This window comes from Macaca nemestrina, chromosome 12 (assembly GCF_043159975.1).
Source record: "Macaca nemestrina isolate mMacNem1 chromosome 12, mMacNem.hap1, whole genome shotgun sequence".
Lineage (NCBI taxonomy): Eukaryota > Metazoa > Chordata > Mammalia > Primates > Cercopithecidae > Macaca > Macaca nemestrina.
The window spans coordinates 38094043-38113311 of record NC_092136.1 but is presented as its reverse complement, the minus strand read 5'-3'; the positions used below and the strand labels follow the sequence as shown (position 1 = coordinate 38113311).

At 39.5% G+C, this 19269-nt stretch overlaps 1 protein-coding gene across 1 annotated transcript in view; it reads right to left on the bottom strand.

Moving 5' to 3' along the window:
- Nucleotides 1-19269, bottom strand: part of LOC105463286 (leucine rich repeat containing G protein-coupled receptor 4) — a 108678-nt gene that overhangs the window by 21224 nt on the left and 68185 nt on the right. Inside the window, exons 3-4 of the mRNA XM_071074946.1 lie at nt 5616-5687; nt 4270-4341 (exon numbers count right to left, since the gene is read on the bottom strand). Coding sequence (XP_070931047.1) covers nt 4270-4341; nt 5616-5687 — 144 coding nt within the window. The remainder of the gene's footprint in view (nt 1-4269; nt 4342-5615; nt 5688-19269) is intronic.

The following is a 19269-nucleotide window of genomic DNA, read 5'->3' as shown; positions in this document are numbered from 1 at the left end:
GCTGCCTTAAGAATCTATCTAAAAACACACATTTTTAGACTTGTTTATTTTTTGGACTTTCTAGAACTTGCCCTGAGACAGGTAACTTTTACATAACAGACTGGCAAAGTATTGGCTACAGAGTGGCAAAGTACTGCCTACAGAGCTGTTTAGGAGATTTGCTTTAATGAGCAGATAGGAATGTGTTCAAACGTGTGCACGCGTGCACGTGTGCGCGCACACACACACACACACACACCCCTTGTGGAACTTTTCCATTCTTAGGAAGAAAAAGATTTAAACACATAATCATACAATTAAGCATATTATATAAATAAATAATTAATGTAGCTAAATTATACTTGTAGGTAACTTAATTACCTGCAGTTCACTCAACACAGTTAAATTGAGCATCCTGTTAGGTACAAAGGATAAGATAGTGAACACAACAGGCATGAGGCCTGTCCTCAAGAGACTGACATTCCAGTGGCGGAGGTGGCATACAACATAATAAACAAGTCACAAAATGGTAACGAAGTTCTTTAAAAAGTACCTCTGGAGTAGATAAACAGGGCACTGAGGTTACAGACTGATGGACTCTGAGGAGGAGGGTAGTTACTCAAGAAAAGCATTTCTAAGAAGGTGACATTTAAAGTGAGACCTAAAGAAAAAGCAAGAATGAGTCAAAGTAGGAGCTGGGCAAGGAGTGTTTTAGGCAAAGGAAAGAGCCAAGGCAGAGACCCAATAGCAGAATGGTTGCTGGTATGATCCAGCAACTCCCCGAAGGTATGAGTGATTAAAACACAGGAGGAAGGGAGTAGAGGGACCAGGGAGATACAGCTGTAGATGCAAACAGGGTCCACATTCCATATGTCCCTATAGGCCAGGTAAGGGGTTTGGGTTGTATTTTCGTTACAATTTGAAGTTCCTTAGTGTTACTGCAGTTGAAAAGTTTAAATTGTTTATTTTATCATATTGATGATATATATTCCTATTCAATAAAATAGTATGTAATGCACCTCCAAATACCTACAATGCCTCTACTGATTCAGAAAATAGTATAATAAGGAAAGCTGTCAGTGCCTTTTTAATATAAATTCAGTACTGTATAGAACCTTTAAACTCTTGTGAATTCTGTGTCATCAAGGAAAAAAGATGGCCTTAACTTACTGCTAGAAAACTAGGTGAGTTTTGAGCTAAGACAGTAATAAAACTATCTTCTATACAAAATAGCATAGGTACAACAATAAAATAGCCTAATACAACAATAAAAGCACGGACACAATTTCCTCTGTACTAAAAATTTCCAAAAATTGTGAAGTCACACATAAGTAGAGATTAAAAAGAACTATGGAAAAATGAAACTCTTAAATAAGAGGTTAAACGAGAAAAACAATTTGTGGTGACTCACATGGTTAATCCTTATCCCTCAATTCACATGTAGGTGTGGTGAGGCACCCATAAAAGTGAAGAGTCTGTACTTATACTGAGACCAGTGCTTCAGAGCACTGTCTCAGTGTGGCTTTGTAGCAATGATCTATGCTATTAGTATTCATCCTAACTAACAGATGAAGAAAATACTATAATTCTTTAAGTAGATGCTGAAAAGCATCAGCTATCTCACAAAATGGAAAGAATATGAAGGTTTATTCAAGGTATTTTTCTATTTAAACTCCATGTGGTAAGAGATAAACTATTGCTTTGTTTAGCTTTCTTGTTTAACGGTGAATAACATATTTATTCACTCAATTTCTTTGTTATTTTTGTCTGGAAAACATGTTTCTATTTTCTATTCTCAAAAGCCAATTTTACAATTGACTGAGACTCATGTATTTTTAAATTTCTTGTCTAAACAAACTACAGTAACAAAATAATATTAAATGCAGATATTTAACTGCTGAAAGTCTTTGTTATCAATAAACACCTGTATAATCAAAAGATCTCCTTTCTCTCTATTCTAACTTACCAATAATGTAAGTATTATAAACATATTTTAAAACTGAGAAAAACCTAGGAAATTTAATCTTTGAGATATTTTAATAGTCAATAAAAATGTAATCTGATGTTAAAAAATTTCTAGAGGAGATAATTATGACATGTCATTTTAATATTCTGCTGAGGTAATGCTTTAGTCATTTTAGTTTTATGGGAGGGAATTATGCTACCTTTTTATTAGTATCAACAATTGGCTTTCAGATTTTATAGTCATTATCAAACATACACTTGCATCAAACCACTTCTGATCAATTTCAATCCCTAATGAACTTTGCTTCTTTTAAGCACTATTCAAAACCACAATGAAATCTTTCATGTAATTCAGATCTGAAGAACAGATTTTCAAAATGACTCAAGTGCTGATAAGACTGTTTTACACCATGAGAGAACTTCAACTGTATCTAACTTCACCACTGCACCCACTCTACTAACAAATGCATGAACATTTCCTTCTTAAAGAAAACAGGCCTGACACATAGCAGATCCTCGTGTTTCTGATATATATGAAAACATCTCAATGCCTTTAAAAAAAAAGGCACTCCATACACTCATCCCAATTTTGGAGATAATTTAAACTAAGCAACTTGCTCCATGAATGATAAGCACAGTATGCTTTTTTAAAACATGAAAGAGAAACCTATGATTTCTGTGAAAAACACCACTTTAAATCATCTACATTACCAATAAATGTCTCATGTACTTTAATGTACTTATTGACCACAAATTAGAGAGAATATTTGCATGTTTTCTTGGTAATTTTTCTGTTCTACAGTTGAAAGTAAGATTTTAGTCTTCTCTTTATTACCCTTTAAACTAGACAAAATAATTGAGTATTTTGATTATTAGATCTTACAAAATGACAATTCAATATGAAGGTCTTGAAGTAAAATACATTCTTAAGAAGCAAAAGAAAATATAACTATTTAAAATGTCTGATGAATTCAGGTCCAACAGAGGTTAGATGACTTGCCCTGTGTACATCCATCCGAGGTGAGAGAGTGTGTGAAGTCAGCAAGTAACATTTCTATAAGGGAACTCATTCCCATGGATTCATTTTAAGTGTCTACCTAGAACCTACTCAATTAGCTGTGGTGAAAAACAAATCCTTATATTCCATAACTTACCATTTTAGTGAAGGGAGCCACTTAATACAGACCACCTTAAATTAAACTTCCATTTAAACTAAGAATTAAATGGCCAACACCGTGGATATTCCTTGTTTATGGGTTAGATACAGTTTAAAGTTTAACTTTACAGCATATATTTTTATTTTCACATTCATTGCTCATTAACTACTAGAATATCTAACCTAAAATCAAATAGTAAGCTATAATTTATAATTTCCAGGGATGTCTCTTTGGTGCAGTTAAAAATGGCTTTATGTTCGCAAACTGATGGGACAAGCAGCTCAATCATTTTCACCGTACATTTTCTAACTTGCGCGTATTTCCTACTATTTGCGGTTATTTCAAAGTATAATACAAAACCTAAGAGACAAATTCATATACAAATACGTTGTGTCGCTAAAATGCAATTTTATACCAGCACACATAAGGGTGATAACTATTAACATTTTTTATTCAGAGTGCTTCTGGGGAGGTTGCTATTTAAAATTAGACTTCTGAATTCTACCTTTAAAAAGAAAACCAGCATTACTTCTATGTTACAGCCTAGGGATCTGCATTTTAGCAATTTCCCCCTAGTGAGTCTGTTGCAAAGCGTGGTCAAAGTACCACACTTAGAGAAACTATGCCCCAGAGTCCCATTGTATTTGGTATTTAGGACATGAAGTGAAGCAACGCAAATTTGTATTCATTATTCTAGTAGAAGCTAATGAAGTTCCCTGTTTTGAAGAATACTTTTTCATTTTTTCCGAGAAGTTCCCTTGACCACATTGAGGAATTACAATCGATTTGTTCTGATTATCATTACTACACGAAACAGAAACCTCTTTGTGGCTGTTTCTTGACAGTCAAGGCACAAGACACTAAAACTTCTGTACACATATAACTGGTTCCAAAGAGGTGCTGATCACCGGCTGTGCACAAGTTCATGGAAGTACACCCAGCAGTGAATACCCAGTAGCTTTCTCTCAGCCTCTAGGACAAGAGAGGAGGTAAACACAACCACCTCCTTCTCCCTCACCAAAGGGCATTTTGATAACATCGACTAGCTATCTCTGTTTTTATCTCAGATGAAAGGATAAATCTCGTCTTTCCTTAGGATTCCAGTTCTTTACACCTTTAACAGCCAGAGTAGTCTCTTGGTGAGTCAAGAAATCAAGAAGTTACTTACAAAGACTGCAAAGCACTCAGCCCTCGAATGGCTTCACTGGGTACTGTTTTCAACTGATTATTCTGGAGCGTTCTGAAAGAAAATTTTTGGTTAGTGAGTAACAAGTGATAGTTACCATTTTTTCTTAGAAAAATTCAGAGCCTTTTTTTTTTTTTCCAAAAAAATATTTCCAATGGGAAAATGTGGGGGGAGGCGGAGGTGGAAAGCATCTAAGACAAGAGAATTGCAAAACTCTAGGAAGCACTTGCTGTAAAGCCAGAAAGGAAACCTATACTGCTATCCCAAGTCATGCCCTAACACAGACTTGCTGGGTAATCCACGTTTCCAAGGGTGGTTTTGTTTCTGGTAATTAAGGCACTCTAGTTAATGTTCATCACCCTGGGTACTATCAGTTAATGTTAATTAGGAGCTATAACAAGTTAACTGGGAGGTATAATAAGCAAATCCGTTGGAATGCCTAATGCCTTTTCAAATTGGAATAAAGCAGAGCCCGGAAACGCGGACATCAGGTAAAGCCAATTTTTCCAAGCGGATGGCAGATCCCAAGCTCTTAAGGAACAGCAGCAATGTCCTCAATGCATGTGGGGCCAGGAGAGAAATAGAGCTTTGATCATCTACTAGTTAGGGCCTGCCGAATAGATGCATAGATCCATACTGAAAATGAAATCCTTTTGATTTTTTGCCTGAAGCCATTCCTGTCACATTAATAAAATGACTGCCTGACATGAATCATAACCACAGAATAGAAGAGATAAAGGTCCCACCTAGCTCACTGAACCAGAGAGGTCTAATGACCTGCTGAAGGGCATCCAGCATGGTAGTGGCAGAAGTGGGGACAGTCAGTTCCCCTGTTTCCTAATCTGCCACACTCCAGGCTCCTGACCATTGCCAGGAATTTACTTCCTCACTGTTCGCTGGCTATATAAATTGTAGGCATCTGAATTCCCTTGAGCTCTAAAATTATTTTAACATTTGGAGTGCTTGTAAGCCTTTTTCCCTTTTACGGTCAGGTAATTCAAAGTTCTTACAGCTATAAGTAGAAACAAAACCCTACCAGTAAAACTTAAGTATGGGTTTGCTTCAATGCATTAGGCACCCAAAAAGCCTAACATTCAACTGTAATATGCTGGAGGTCAGAATACCTATTAGTTAGAGTTTTAACTTTTGTTATCTAGATGCAGGGTTGCCCAAATCAGCCTCTAGCCTCCCACACTCCCCACTGGCCACTCCTTAAATCTTTTAATCCTGAACTAAAAGAAACTGTGCTTAACCTAGTTCCAAGCATGTTGACTATGCAGAAAGAAAATACACAGCCAGCTGTGAAACTCTAAAATTGCATTACTTACAGAACTTTGAGTTCTTTCAACCCAGACAAGGCCTTTGGGTGGATAAAAGAAAGGTCGTTGCCCGCCAATTGTCTAGAGGAAAAAAAAAAAAAAAAGTAGCAAGAAAAAAAGATAGTGATTCAGACTTAAAATTCCGAATTTACAAAAACCTAATCTGTAATTAAAGCTCTACGTTAAACATTTCTCAAGTCTATCTGACATTAAACGTGGACTTAAACCCTTGCTAAAATGATCCTGCGAGTCTTCCAATGAGATAAATGTCTCTAGAATTTTTTTTTTAAGTCCCAATACAATAATTTAAGCAGGCACATTTTTATTCTGGTGAGGTCAAGCAAGCCAAAACACATTAAACCAAATTAAGTTTGCTATTCATGGTCACTCTGCAGCTTGCAGTGTTTTCTAAGGGCCTCATAAACACAAGACTACTGGTCAGCAGGCAAGAGTGTTTATACAGATTAGAGCAAACCAGTCTGTCAAGGAAGAATGCTTTTGGGAGGCAAGTCAGCCTGTTATCTCTGCATAACCAAGGGCAGCATATCCAGTGCAAAAGAGAGGCAAAAAGTGAGTCATTGAAAGCATAACTTTCCAAACAATGGCCTATATATTTTTTTCTGAAGTAAACAGGTTTTCCTAAAGAAATATTGACATGACAAATTCAAGTGGGGATAAAAGTAGAATAAGGAAATTATAAGAATTCTTTGGATCCTTTTGTAAGAAATCTGGGCACCCAATTCATTCTGAGCCCTACTTTTCCTCCCATTTCCCTGTGCATAGAGAAATAGAAGAAAAAGTTGAACAGAGGATATTAGGGAGAAGAATCAGGATGCAGGGCAGTGATTCACGTAAGTTAACTTGTAGACAGGTGAAGTGAAGGAAAGTTTTCAAATGTGTACTCAAAAATGATGATTGTGTGTTCATATGATCAAACACAGGACACTCCGGGTTCCTGGTTCTGTCAGGGATACTCTCCTAAACAGCTAGATTCTGTAACTATGTATATATATATTTTTAATGCTCTTTTCCACACATGTCTCAGGATCACATAGTCACCAAGTCCTCCTTTAAAATTCCTCTGTTAAAATTTATAATTAATTTTTTTAAGTTTAAAAATTTATAAAACTTAATGTTTATAATCCCTCCTTTAAAAGGTATGCATTTCCACTATTCTTCCTATTCCCTCCCTAAAACCTCTGCATCCCTAAGCCTTATTCATCAATTTATTCATTCATTTAAAAATGAGTACCTAGTAAGTGCCAGACACACAACATCTTTAGGTTCCCCCCTCTCCTCTTCTAATCTATTCCACTTATATATCCTGATTTTAGGGATACAAGAAAGATACTTTACCGGCCTTAAAATCTGAAGTCACTGTGGCCTGAAGCTCTACTTTTAGATGCATTGTTTTCTCTTGAAGTGGTGTTCCACTTATTAATAAAATGCAAATTGGCCTGGGAAGTGTAATCCTTACGTAACATTAACACACAGGCGATTGCACTGAAGATAGGGGGCAGCAAGGGGACAGGAAAGCAAACAGCCAAAAGACCCAGAAAAGGGGTAAGTATGAAGAATTATTTCTTCAATGGCAAGAATAACAATGCTGGATTCTCAGGCAATACCACCAAGTTTAGCACAGTTCTTGCTCCTAAACTAAATTCTTCCTAAAAAGTCCTTCCACCATGCACTTTGTTTCTCACAAGGCATCCAAGCACCTACATTCTACACTGCATTGCCTTTCAACATTTCTCCATAACCCAGGCTCACAACAGCTTGCTTTGTGCCGTCAGCCTTGTAGCCCTTCACCTCTCAGGGCCCACCAGAAGTAAAACAAGGGACTGAAGAAGATGGTTTTAAGGCCTCTTAAGTTGCTTCCATTTTAAAATATTTCTCTTTAGCAAATCCTGTTGGTTCTAGACTAGCCAGCTGTACCACTACATTTTTTACTTATTTATTTATTTTATTTATTTATTTTTTTGAGATGGAGTCTCACTCTGTCGCCCAGGCTGGAGTGCAGTGGTGCAATCTTGGCTCACTGCAATCTCCACCTCCTGGCTTCAAGCGATTCTCCTACCTCAGCCTCCAGAGTAGCTGGGATTACAGACGCCCACCACCACGCCCAGCTAATTTTTGTATTTTTAGTAGAGACGGGGTTTCACCATGTTGGCCAGGCTGGTTTCGAAATCCTGACCTCAAATGATCCGCCTGCCTCGGCCTCCCAAAGCACTACATCTTTTAAATGTTTCACCTAGCAACCTCATTCGTACCCCCTTAAACACTCAACTGCAATGCTGCTTCTCTTGAAAGCTTCAGTTCTTATAAATGTGCCCTATGCATGAACACTCAGAGCTCATAAACTTGGTCACAAGCTACCGTCTACTGGTTGCTTCTTGTATATTAGTCTTGTGGGCCAAGTACAAATGCCTTCAAGAGCAGGGTGTGCATCTCAAACTTCTGTTACCACCCACCAACATGCCAATTCATTAGCTAGAAACTGCTTTCTCAGAAGCTCCTCCTTGAAAATGCTCACCATTCCGACGCCATAGCATCCCAAAGTCTACCTTAGTGCAAGCTTGGTACAAGCAATCTCAAAGGGACCTGTCTCACTCATTAAATTCAACTGATAATGCTCACAGCTGTAATGCAAAGTGTCTAAAAGGTCACATTTTAAAAGATCAAATTGCACCATAAGAGCCATAAGAGGCAGTAGTCATCTTTCCCCAGGGCCTCAGATAGCCCTGTGATTGCTCTTCCAAGTGTTAAAAAGCTAGAGTCCTCCAAAAAAGAAACACTATAAACAGACTAAGGCTGTTGCAGGATTCTTATTATTCTTTTGTCTCTAATACGAGTCTTGAATGTCCTTGTATCTATGGGGCTTTCCTTGAGTTCAGCCTATTGTGCTGGGCTCATTAAAAAAAAAAAAAAAAAAAGTATTTTATAAAGTAACAAAGAAAAGTAGCAAAATGCAGAACACCTGATTATCTTAACTTGTCAACAGAAAAGAGTGTTTGACCACATTAGCCAAAATATTTGCTTCCTTTTCCCAAATCTCTGCCCCTTTTATAAACCATGAGAAAACTAAAGTCACGTAACTTCAAAAAGCATTCTCTTTCTCCTCTATCTTTATATAAATGACAAAATGAGCTCTGCATGAGGCTTATCCTGAAATACAAGCCAACGATCTGAAGAAATAAACACTGCTGGTATGTGGTGGACAGTGATAATGCCTTCCAAGAGGACACCCTACTTTGATTACTTAGTTTGTTAGAAGAGTAAACATATCCTGTGGAGCCTTCAGGAATGCATCTACCTAAGTTTACTGAGCTGCTGTGTTAATGAGTAACAAGCACAGCAGCTTGGTAAAGCTCTGCAGCTTCGGTAATTGCACCCTCCAGAAGCTCTTCACATGTTGCTTATTTTATGAGCTAGTATTTCTTATAGCAAACCTTAGGGATGCTTCATGTCTAAAAGCTCAGATTCAGAAAAGTGCAAAGTAAATAAATAGCAGGGTTAGGAACAAAATCCCAAATTCTTTGGAAGAAAAAAACTATAAGCCTACAGTAGTTGCAGACACTGTGATAGTGACAGATGGTACACAAACATTCTTTCATTTTAATCATCTCAAGACAACCGCCCTGCTTTTCTGAGTCCCTGAGTGGTTAGGTGACTTGGCCTAAGTCACACAGCTGGTACATAAAGGAGCCAGCATTCAAGTTCTCTTGCCTGGCTGGCTGAAATGCGTATCCACTTCTACCTGTATTGTGATGCCTCTGGTAGTCACCAAAAGATTAGGAAATAATTCTCAGAAAACATGGGGCAGAGTGGACTTGGGCAAGTTCATAGCCTTGTCTGAGTATCAATAGCTGTCACCTAGCAGAATAAAGCTAGTAAGGAGAGACTATGCATTAGGAGCTCGGAACTGCAATTACAGAGAAGTTTCCAACAGACCTACAGTGCCATCCTTCCCACAGCCAAAGATGACCAGCAAGAGGGGCTGAGAATGGGATTACCTGAGTGCCCAAAGGTAGGTTATGTCCTAAACTCAGTGAGACTTGGTTAAGGATATACAGCATTCTCTGTTGTTTGTTTTTTTATTTTTATTTTTTTTATTTTTTTAGGCAACTCACAAGGAAAAAGAGGTGGCTGATCCTGAGGAGGAATTTGGCCCTCTATTAGCAAAGACCAGCCACTTCCCATTCCATGCCTGGGTTTGCACTTCAGTGCTATAGCCAACAGTTTTCTTAGTTTCTCACTACTTCAGAACCTATTGGTTACTCCCAGAAAACCTTTTTCATTGACTAAATCATGTTATTTATATTTTTCTTTTTGCCCCACAAACAATATTCTTTTACTATTTTCCAGAGCCTGTGAAATACTAAAGAAAAAAAATAACAATCAGGGTGAAAAAATCAGGGTAAAAGTGGTATGGTTTTCTGTCTGTAAAGGTGGACGGTCCCAGGCCCCAGTTCTTTCCCCTTTGTGTTCTGTTTCCAAAAACCACAGAGTGTCTCTCTGCAAGGCTTCAACCCCATCCACTCTTTGACTCCTCCTGTTATCACCTGATGTTTTTTCCTCCTGGACTACTGCCATGAACTTCCACAGTATTCCTGCCTCAAACCACTTAATCTGAAAAAGCACAATTCTAAGCATTTTCCCAAAGGCTCTCTTTTCCCCTACTGCAACTTAGCACTGTTACTACGTCCAAACACACAATGCATTGCCACCTCTGCCTCATTGCTCATACCATCTCCTTCACCTGAAATACCCACAACTCTGCCCTCTGCAAACTGAAGCCTTGTTCAAGTTGTCCAAGTAGGGTACACTACCACCGGTATGAACTCATTATGATACCACCTTCCTTTGATTCCACAGGTACCTTAGACAAAGCTGTCTCATTGGGTGCATCTTAGTCTGCCTTTAGTTCCTTTGTACTGCTCTGATCTTCTTCAATGATCTTACATGTCCCTCATGAGCAGGGACTAGGTCATCTTTATTCTGTATTCCTTTGTATGATCCCTTAAAAAGAGAAGACACTTGGTATTTGCTGTAATGTCTCCACTAAGCCCCATTGTAAGACTCTGGATTTGCAAAGCTAATATTACTACTGAAAGGGTGAGAAAGCTTCCTGATTATCTTCCCTTTTCTGCAGCTTTTCTCATTTCATTTCTACTCCCTAAGTCTCCTAACAGGAAAGAAAGAACTACGTGGCTAAAGTGTCAAGTGCCAGGGCAGACATTTTCTTTCTTGACATATGCTGGAAGTATATTTTCTTAAGGAAAGGTGGGGAGGAACTTTAAACATGGGAACATCAGTCCACTGGTCCACAGTAGTATCTCAACACACGCTGTGTTGTGCACATGATCACACAGAATTAAAACAAGTCTAGCAGGATTTCAAAGGGGACACCGTTTACCTTAAGGCAACTCCCACTTACTCTGTTTGCTACAACAGTCCCAGAAGCAAAGAGAGCAAAGACAGAGAATGGAGAGAAAGAGAAAGGGCAGAGGAGAGGCAAAAAGCAATCCTCTAGATTTCCGCTTTCCCATTGGATTTGGAACCATTCCAGGAAGCGGCATACAAGTGACTCAGTGTGTAATGTCTCTGTGAATCTGTTTTGTGTGCATTTATTATTCATAAAGACCATGGATTGACATTAGGGGCTCCTTCCAGGGAAAGCTTTTTGGAAAGCAAGTTTTCAATAATATCCTTGACTCTTAATGCATATATGACCTGAAATTTGCTATCTGCTCTCCCTTCCAGTGGGGGGAAGAAGTAGAAACTGTGCTGTCTAAATATGGGGCACTGGTCAAGGGTGTGTGTGAAGGACTAGGCCACATTTCAGATGGTAACCTGGGCCAAAGTTAATTTCTTCATGAAATGCACTGAGCTACACTAGTTTCTTCCCTTGGGAAGCAACTTTAAAAACATGAGAGGCAAGTGTGAAATACAGAATTTACCAATTGGTGTTATTTCTCTGAGAAATGCTGTGACTAGGTTTCTTGTGGTCTATTACAGAAATTTCATTGTAGCCATTTGGCTGGAAATCTAGCCAAGAATTAGTAGAGTAAGAAATACCATATACACACTGATTAGACATATGGACTGAGCAGCAGGGAGGGCACATGAGGATTCAGTGGCTTTTAGCAGCTGTTGTGAGGAGACGTCAGGCAGAAAAAGCAGAGGGAGGCTACAGCAACTGTGCACACAAATAATAGAGTACTTTCTTACTAATGGCAATTTCCCTTTCCCCTTATGGAGAGGTTGGAGAGTAGATGATAAAGCCAGAAGAGAGTGACCACAGCCTCCCATTCACTATGTTCCTACCTTCCCTATGCAGAGGTGGTTACCAGATGGCCTGGTATTTTGCTCCCGTCAAGTCCTGCCTGAAAAGTACTTTGAGCACCACCATTCCCTTCTGAGCAACATTTATCTACCCCTCAGCAACGTTTCTCCTCTTCCTCTTTCTTTCTCTCTCTCTTTCTCTATTTCTTTCTTTTTTTTGACATGGAGTTTCGTCCTTATTGCCCAGGCTGGAGTGCAACAGCAGGATCTCAGCTCACTGCAACCTCCACCTCCCAGGTTCAAGCAATTCTCCTCCTGCCTCAGCCTCCCAAGTAGCTGGGATTACAGGCGTGCCCCACCACACTCGGCTAATTCTGTATTTTCAGTAGAGACTGGGGTTTCACCAAGTTGGTCAGGCTGGTCTCAAACTCCTGACCTCAGGTGATCCACCCCCCTCAGCCTGCCAAAGCCCTAGGATTACAGGTGTGAGTCTGAGTCACCGGGCCTGGCTCTCCTTGTTTATTTTTACACCTACCTTTTTTTTTTTTTTTTTTTGAGACAGAGTCTCGTTCTGTCGCCCAGACTGGAGTACAGTGGCGCAATCTCAGCTCACTGCAAGCTCCACCTCCCAGGTTCACACCGTTCTCCTGCCTCAGCCTCCCAAGTAGCTGGGACTACAGGTTCCCGCCACCACGCCCGGCTAATTTTTTGTATTTTTAGTAGAGATGGGGTTTCACTGTTCTACACCTATTTTTGAAACCACACATAGGAAGTATCACAGGTGGTACTCAAACATAGCCAGGCTGCTTCTCCTGGGATGCCATTCTATTCCCTCAAGTGGGTGGATCACCGCAGTGCCGCGTATGTGTGAAGCACACTAGGCACAACCACCAGCCCATGACACTGCCTCTAGAGAAGGCATTTCTAGTTCAAAACTGAACTAAAGCATTTAACAGGATGCGAGTGACATTCTTTTATTAAATATAATTTGAAATCATCAAGATCCAAAATTTTGGCAACTGCCTTTTTTTTTTTTTTCTTTTTGAGATGCAGTGGAGTTTTGTGCTGTCTTCCAGGTTGGAGTACAGTGGCATGATCTCAGCTCACTGCAAACTCCGCCTCCTGGGTTAAAACAAGTCTCCTGCCTCAGCCTCTGGAGTAGCTGGGATTACAGGCGCCCACCACTATGCCCAGCTAATTTTTGTATTTTTAGTAGAGACGGGGTTTCACCATGGTGGCCAGGCTGCTCTCAAACTCCTGACCTCAGGTAATCCACCTGCCTCAGCCTCCCAAAGTGCTGGGATTACAGGTATGAGCCACCACACCCGGGTGGCAACTGTTTTAAAAAGCAAAATACATACTTCTTAAAGTCCTGGGCCATATATTTATTAATATGTCATGGGCTATGTGTTCAGAACTATGTTGGCTCCTGTGAGAAATAAAGACTGAAAGAGGTATACTGGTTCCCATGTAGGAGCATTTGGTATCAATATACATAACAAAAAACTATCATTTGTGTAGTACTTTTCATTTTCCTTGTCCTATTATTATACAGGTTGAGCATCCCTAATCTGAAAATGTAAAATCTGAAATGCTTCAAAGTTCGAAGCTTTTTGAGGGCTGACATGCATGACACTCAAAGGAAATGTTCATTGGGTATTTTGAATTTCAGATATTCAGATTTATGATGCTCAAGCAATGGAAATATTCTAAAATCTGAAAAAATGTGAAATCCAAAACACTTCTGGTCCCAAGTATTTCAAATAAGGGATACTGAACCTCCTGGCCCTCAAAACCACCCTGTGACATGGGCCAAGCAAGCTTATCGCCCCCTCAGTCCTCCTGTTTTTTCGTTTTTCTTTTTTTTAAAGATAAGGAATATGAGCCTATTTCCTACGTGCCTTCCCCAAAGACCTACAGCACCTAAATAATGTAAATCCCAGGAATAAAACAATGTAAATAAACTAATGTAAATCCTAGAAACAGAAAAGTGTTGTTTTGTGTTATTTTATTCCTTTTCTTTCTTTTTTTTCTTTTTTTTTTTTTGAGAAGGAGTCTCACTCTGTCAACCCAGGCTGGAGTGCAGTGGTGCAATCTCGGCTCACTGCAACCTCTACCTCCCAGGTTCAAGCGATTCCCTTGCCTCAGCCTCCCGACTAGCTGGGATTACAGACGCCCGCCACTATGCCTAGCTAATTTTTGTATTTTTAGTAGAGATGGAGTTTCACCATGTTGGCCAGGCTGGCCTTGAACTTCTGGCCTCAAATGATCCACCCACCTTGGCCTCCCAAAGTGCTGGGATTACAGGCGTGAGTCACCGCACCTGGCCTGTTTTGTGTTATTTTCTACCATTGACTTCAAGAGGACCAGAGGATATGGTTACTTAGTGAATAAAGAGGGCTAACGACTAACAGCATCCTTTATAGTTCTGCTTCGACACTGTTGCTATCAGTATAATCCTCATCTGAGACAGCACATCAGAATAGTTCTACATCAACTAACGATGTACTACCCCATTTCTTCACATACTAGGGAAGACTTTTGCATCTTCATATAACTCTTATGAAAGTATATGTAAAAATTTTATGTTTTAAGAATGTACATGAATTAAGAAACCCTTATTATGGAAATTCTCAAGGTTTTAGGATAGCTTTCCTTTGCCGAGAAGGGAGAAGTTATTTCACATATATTTCATATTATATATTTCTATTTAAATGCACGACAATGAAAGCCGTAATGCTTAACAAAAAATAAGTATGTTTCTGCTAAAACTTGGTTTACAGGCCATCTAGAACTCTTCTACCTACTAAAGAGCTTTATATTCAATTCAAGGAAACTTTAAGTTCCACCCGCACCAAATTGGCCTTGTGTCTCCCACTTCTTACAGGAACCCATGGAATACTTTATTTTATAGGTAAATCAGTAAAAACCCAGGCAACAGTTACACTTCCTGAGCAAAGTTATCCTGACAACCTAGTCATTTACCCTCTGGAAATAAGCACATGCAATATCCGCCCATGCGAGGAAATAATATGTTCCAGCTTTAAAAAAATTTACAGCCAACGTCAACCAACAAATATTTATTGAGTTTCTACTACAGGCCAAGTACCCTAGGTATGGCAAAGGAGGTACTGTGTTTTCCCATGACATTTCTTGTTTCATTTCTTTTAAATAAGGACAGTTCATTAATCACAAACTTCAATGGAATTCCATTTTTATATAGACAGATAAGGTTTCTTACATCAATCAATTCAAAATGAGAAGAAATCCTTTATCTTAATCCCTCCCTCCATTTCAAGTTCAAGAATGTGGTAACTGCCACCAAGGTCATATAGAAGTGTGACAACAGGCCCTGCCCTTCCTTAGAGAAAAGTCAATAGAGTTGAGGAGACAAGTACACACTGACACACTTGACGCACGAAAGAACAAGGCATGCAATACGCTGCTAAGTGGTGAGGAGTAGAGAGAGTGCAAGAGGGGCTTGGAAAAGGAAGATCAGAGAAGGCTTCACATGGCAGAAAGGGCTCAAATGGCTGTATAAACATGGGTAAAATGTGAATATAGAGAGGTACGCTGGCAGACCCTGTTCGTTGCCTGCCTAACACCCATTCACGCCTTCCTGGCAGAGCCTATATTTGTTCAAATATCCTCTCGTCCACATGACTCAGCTCCATGAGTAAATACCAACTGACCTTAACCCATCCTGCTGGTCCCATTCCAGTAACTGGTTTAGGGATAGACCTGTGACCCCAGCTCTGGTTAATGAAGTGACAGGAAGTCTACCAGGGGTATCTGAGAAAGACAGTTCTACTCCTAAATGAGAATACATTAGAAGGATGACCCTTTTCTCCTTCTAGGTGCTTTCCTGTCTAAGTATTCTATGTGGAGTGATAACAGGATGGTACAGCCCCTCCTGGGGAGAGCACACTAGGAAGTAGGAGAGAGCCTGGGTTCTTGATGACGTGGCTGAGAAACTCCATGAATCAGCCCTGGAATAGTTCTACCACCTTGTCATGTACGATAATACACTTCCTTAATGTTTAAGTTACTTTTAATTGAGTTTTGTCACTTGCTGCCAAAAGCATGTTAACTGCCTAAATGATAACTATTCTTCTTTTCTTACCTAGTAATAGAATGCTGATTTTAGTCCAGACAATGATATACCCAGCCCAAAAGTCCTGTTTCCCAGCATCCCCTGCTGTTTGGCCATGTGAGATGTGAACAGATGCATTGTGTGGTATGTTCAAGATGGCTTCTTAAAGGAAGCTGGCTACTGGGAACTATGCCCCTCTTTATTCCCTACTTCATCCTATCTACTGCTGAGGATAGGGTCTTGATGGCTACAGCTCCAGTACACAGTCATCTAGTGATCTTGACATGTAAGCGAATACACGAAGAACTACAGAGCAGAATATCAGGGCCTACATCTCTGCCAACTTTGTGGCACATCATAGTAGCTCCAGGTCACCAGGCTGCAGATTTCATATTCAGGTAAATAAAATACAGCCTGGTGTGTTTAAAGACACTGTTACTTGGAGTTTTCCATTATAAACAATTAAATCTAATTGTAATACAAGAATTTAGGAAAAGACCTAAATTTGGCAAGCCACACTGTAATAAAAGCAGCACAATTAAAGACAGTACATCTAATAAACAAAGACTAGATAGGATAAGAATGTTTCACAGCTGGGTGCGATGGCTCATGCCTGTAGTCCCAACACTTTGGGAGGCCAAGGCAGGAGGATTGCTTGATCCCAGGAGTTAGAGACCAGCCAGGGCAACCCCATCTCTACAAAAAATACAAAAATTAGCTGGGCACGGTGGCATGCACCAGCTACTCGGGAAGCTGAGGTGGGAGGATCACCTGAGCCCACGAGGTCAAGGTTGCAGTAAGCTGCATTGCACTCCAGGCTGGACAATAGAGTGAGGCCCTGTCCAAAACTGCTGTTCATAACACCACCACAAAGCAAGAGATTTGTTACATAAAATGTGAATCATCCAAATGATAAAGCACTATGCATTTATTAGATGATGGTAAAAACTAGATGCATTAATATGTAAATATTATAATATGGCAGATATAGTATAAATGGCAAATATAGTAGGAGTCTATTTTTAAAGGAAATTGTATACATATACTCGGAGAAAAGTTTGGAAGGATGTACAAAATATTAACCATAGTTATCTCTCCATGGTAGGATAATGGCTCCATATCTTTCAAATACGATAAATCTTCAAGATTTAAAAAACTGAGTATCCACTTATTTTTTGTAATTGTTTTTAAAAACAATTTTTTATTAAGCATTTTTTATTAAGTCCAGTTTTTATTAAGCATTTTTATAACTACAATTTTTTTAAAAAGCTGAATGTATCTGTGATACAAATATTCTAGCATATCTAAAATGATCATCTTTGAAGTATGCATATAGTCCAGACTAACAGGTAGTGAACAGGGGAAAATGATGAACAAATTCTAAGTCAAAGGTCCCACTAAAGCACATATTTATTGCGTTGAATAAGCATGGCTTGACTAAGAGTGGTCAATGTATGAAAGAAATGACTTGGCCTATTTTCTTGCTGGAAAATTGAATCCCACTAGTAGAAAATCAAACACATTTTCATTTACTTATAGTCACTACTATATTTAGCCAAAGAATAGTCAGTATTGATTAAAATAAATAAATGAACCAGCAAATCATGGTTTCATTTGCCTCTCTACACTTTTGGAACCCCATGCCAAACACTGTGATACTGAACTACTTGATTCTCCTGCTTGATTTCCACTAGTCCCCTATGAAGTTCTGATTAATCAAATCCAAACTCTGATTCCATCACATCTTTCATCACCTTCATTCCTGGCTGCTAAGCACTATGGGACAAAATGAAAGATCTAGTTGGTTTCACTGCAAATTTATATTATCTAAGCCCAACTCGGTCCTTACAATTCTTCAATAATACTTTCTTCATTTCAGACTGACCCAATTAAACAAATGTTTCCCACAGTATGCCTAGTCCCTAGATCTTAGTGTCCTGTGAATAACTACGGTTTCCTTCTGCCCAGCAGGTCTTCCTTTCTCTTTTCTTCTGCTTCCTTTGGGGACTTCTCAACTCCAAGCAGTCCTACCAGGATGAGTCCAAAACCCAGGTGGCACCATACCATCCCAAACAGACTGCAAGGATAGGCATATGAGGTCAGTCTGGCCAATCAGGATCCCCCTAGGAGTTTTGCAGTGAAGAACACTTTTAGATATTTATTTTGGGTGCCTAGATGCAACAATGTACTGAAAGGTGTATTTCCCACTCTATGGAGACAGGCTGTTTGCAACAGGAAAGAATGAAGCCAAAACACAAAAGTAGAGACAACTGAAGCTAAGAAATGGAAAGCATGAGAAAACTCTTGTAGCTTTAAGCCTCAAGATCCAATAACATCTGAAGCCAACTCCACTTCTGGACTGTCTAGTTCTATCTACATGCAACAATAAATCCTCTACTATGCCTCAGCTGGGTTTCTGTCTCTTAAACCCAATAGAGTCCAGTCAAATGCAGTACAGCTTCTAAGTTTTAGCCACTCTCCAAAAACCACCTATAAGAAGTCCCCAAATGCCTGTTTCTTGATGAGCTTCTTTACCCAAAAGTCACTTTCACCAACTTACTGAAATGATTCCAAAATACTTAAAGAAGTCAAGGCCCTTTCTCAGTATCTAGTCATGGGCATCTTTCTCCAGCATGTCAGTGTTGATCCCTCATTTCTTTGTGAAAAACCTCTCCTCCCACAGCTCCTGGGGCAGAGTTCTGCCCCAGTTCTCCTGCTCCTCTGGCACTCGGTCTTCTTCCCACAGCCTGATTCAAGTGTTTCCCAAGGAGTTGTCTTTGGCCTTCTTCCCTTTTCTTCTACCCTCTTTCCCTTGGCAAGCTCTTTCAGTCTAATGTTTCCAGTAATGACCTCAAAATAAAAGACTCCAAAATCTATACCCATGATATACTATTCTATAATCTATGCCCTTCAATCTCTATCCTGGACTCTACTCCTGAATTTCCAGTTGCCTCCACCCATATCCCACCTGAACTCCACATGTATGTTAAAAACAGCATTTAATTATCTTCTCTTCTAAAAAATTTTCTCTTTCTGCATTGTTGCTAATTTTGTCAAAGCACCAGCAGACTCCTGGTAATCCTTTTTTTTTTTTTTTTTTTTTTTTTGAGATGGAGTTTCGCTCTTTTTGCCTAGGCTGGAGTGCAATGGCGTGATCTCGGCTCGCCGCAACCTCCGCCTCCCAGGTTTAAGCAATTCTCCTGCCTCAGCCTCCCGAGTAGCTGGGATTACAGGCATGCGCCACCACCCCGGCTAATTTTGTATTTTTAGTAAAGACAGGGTTTC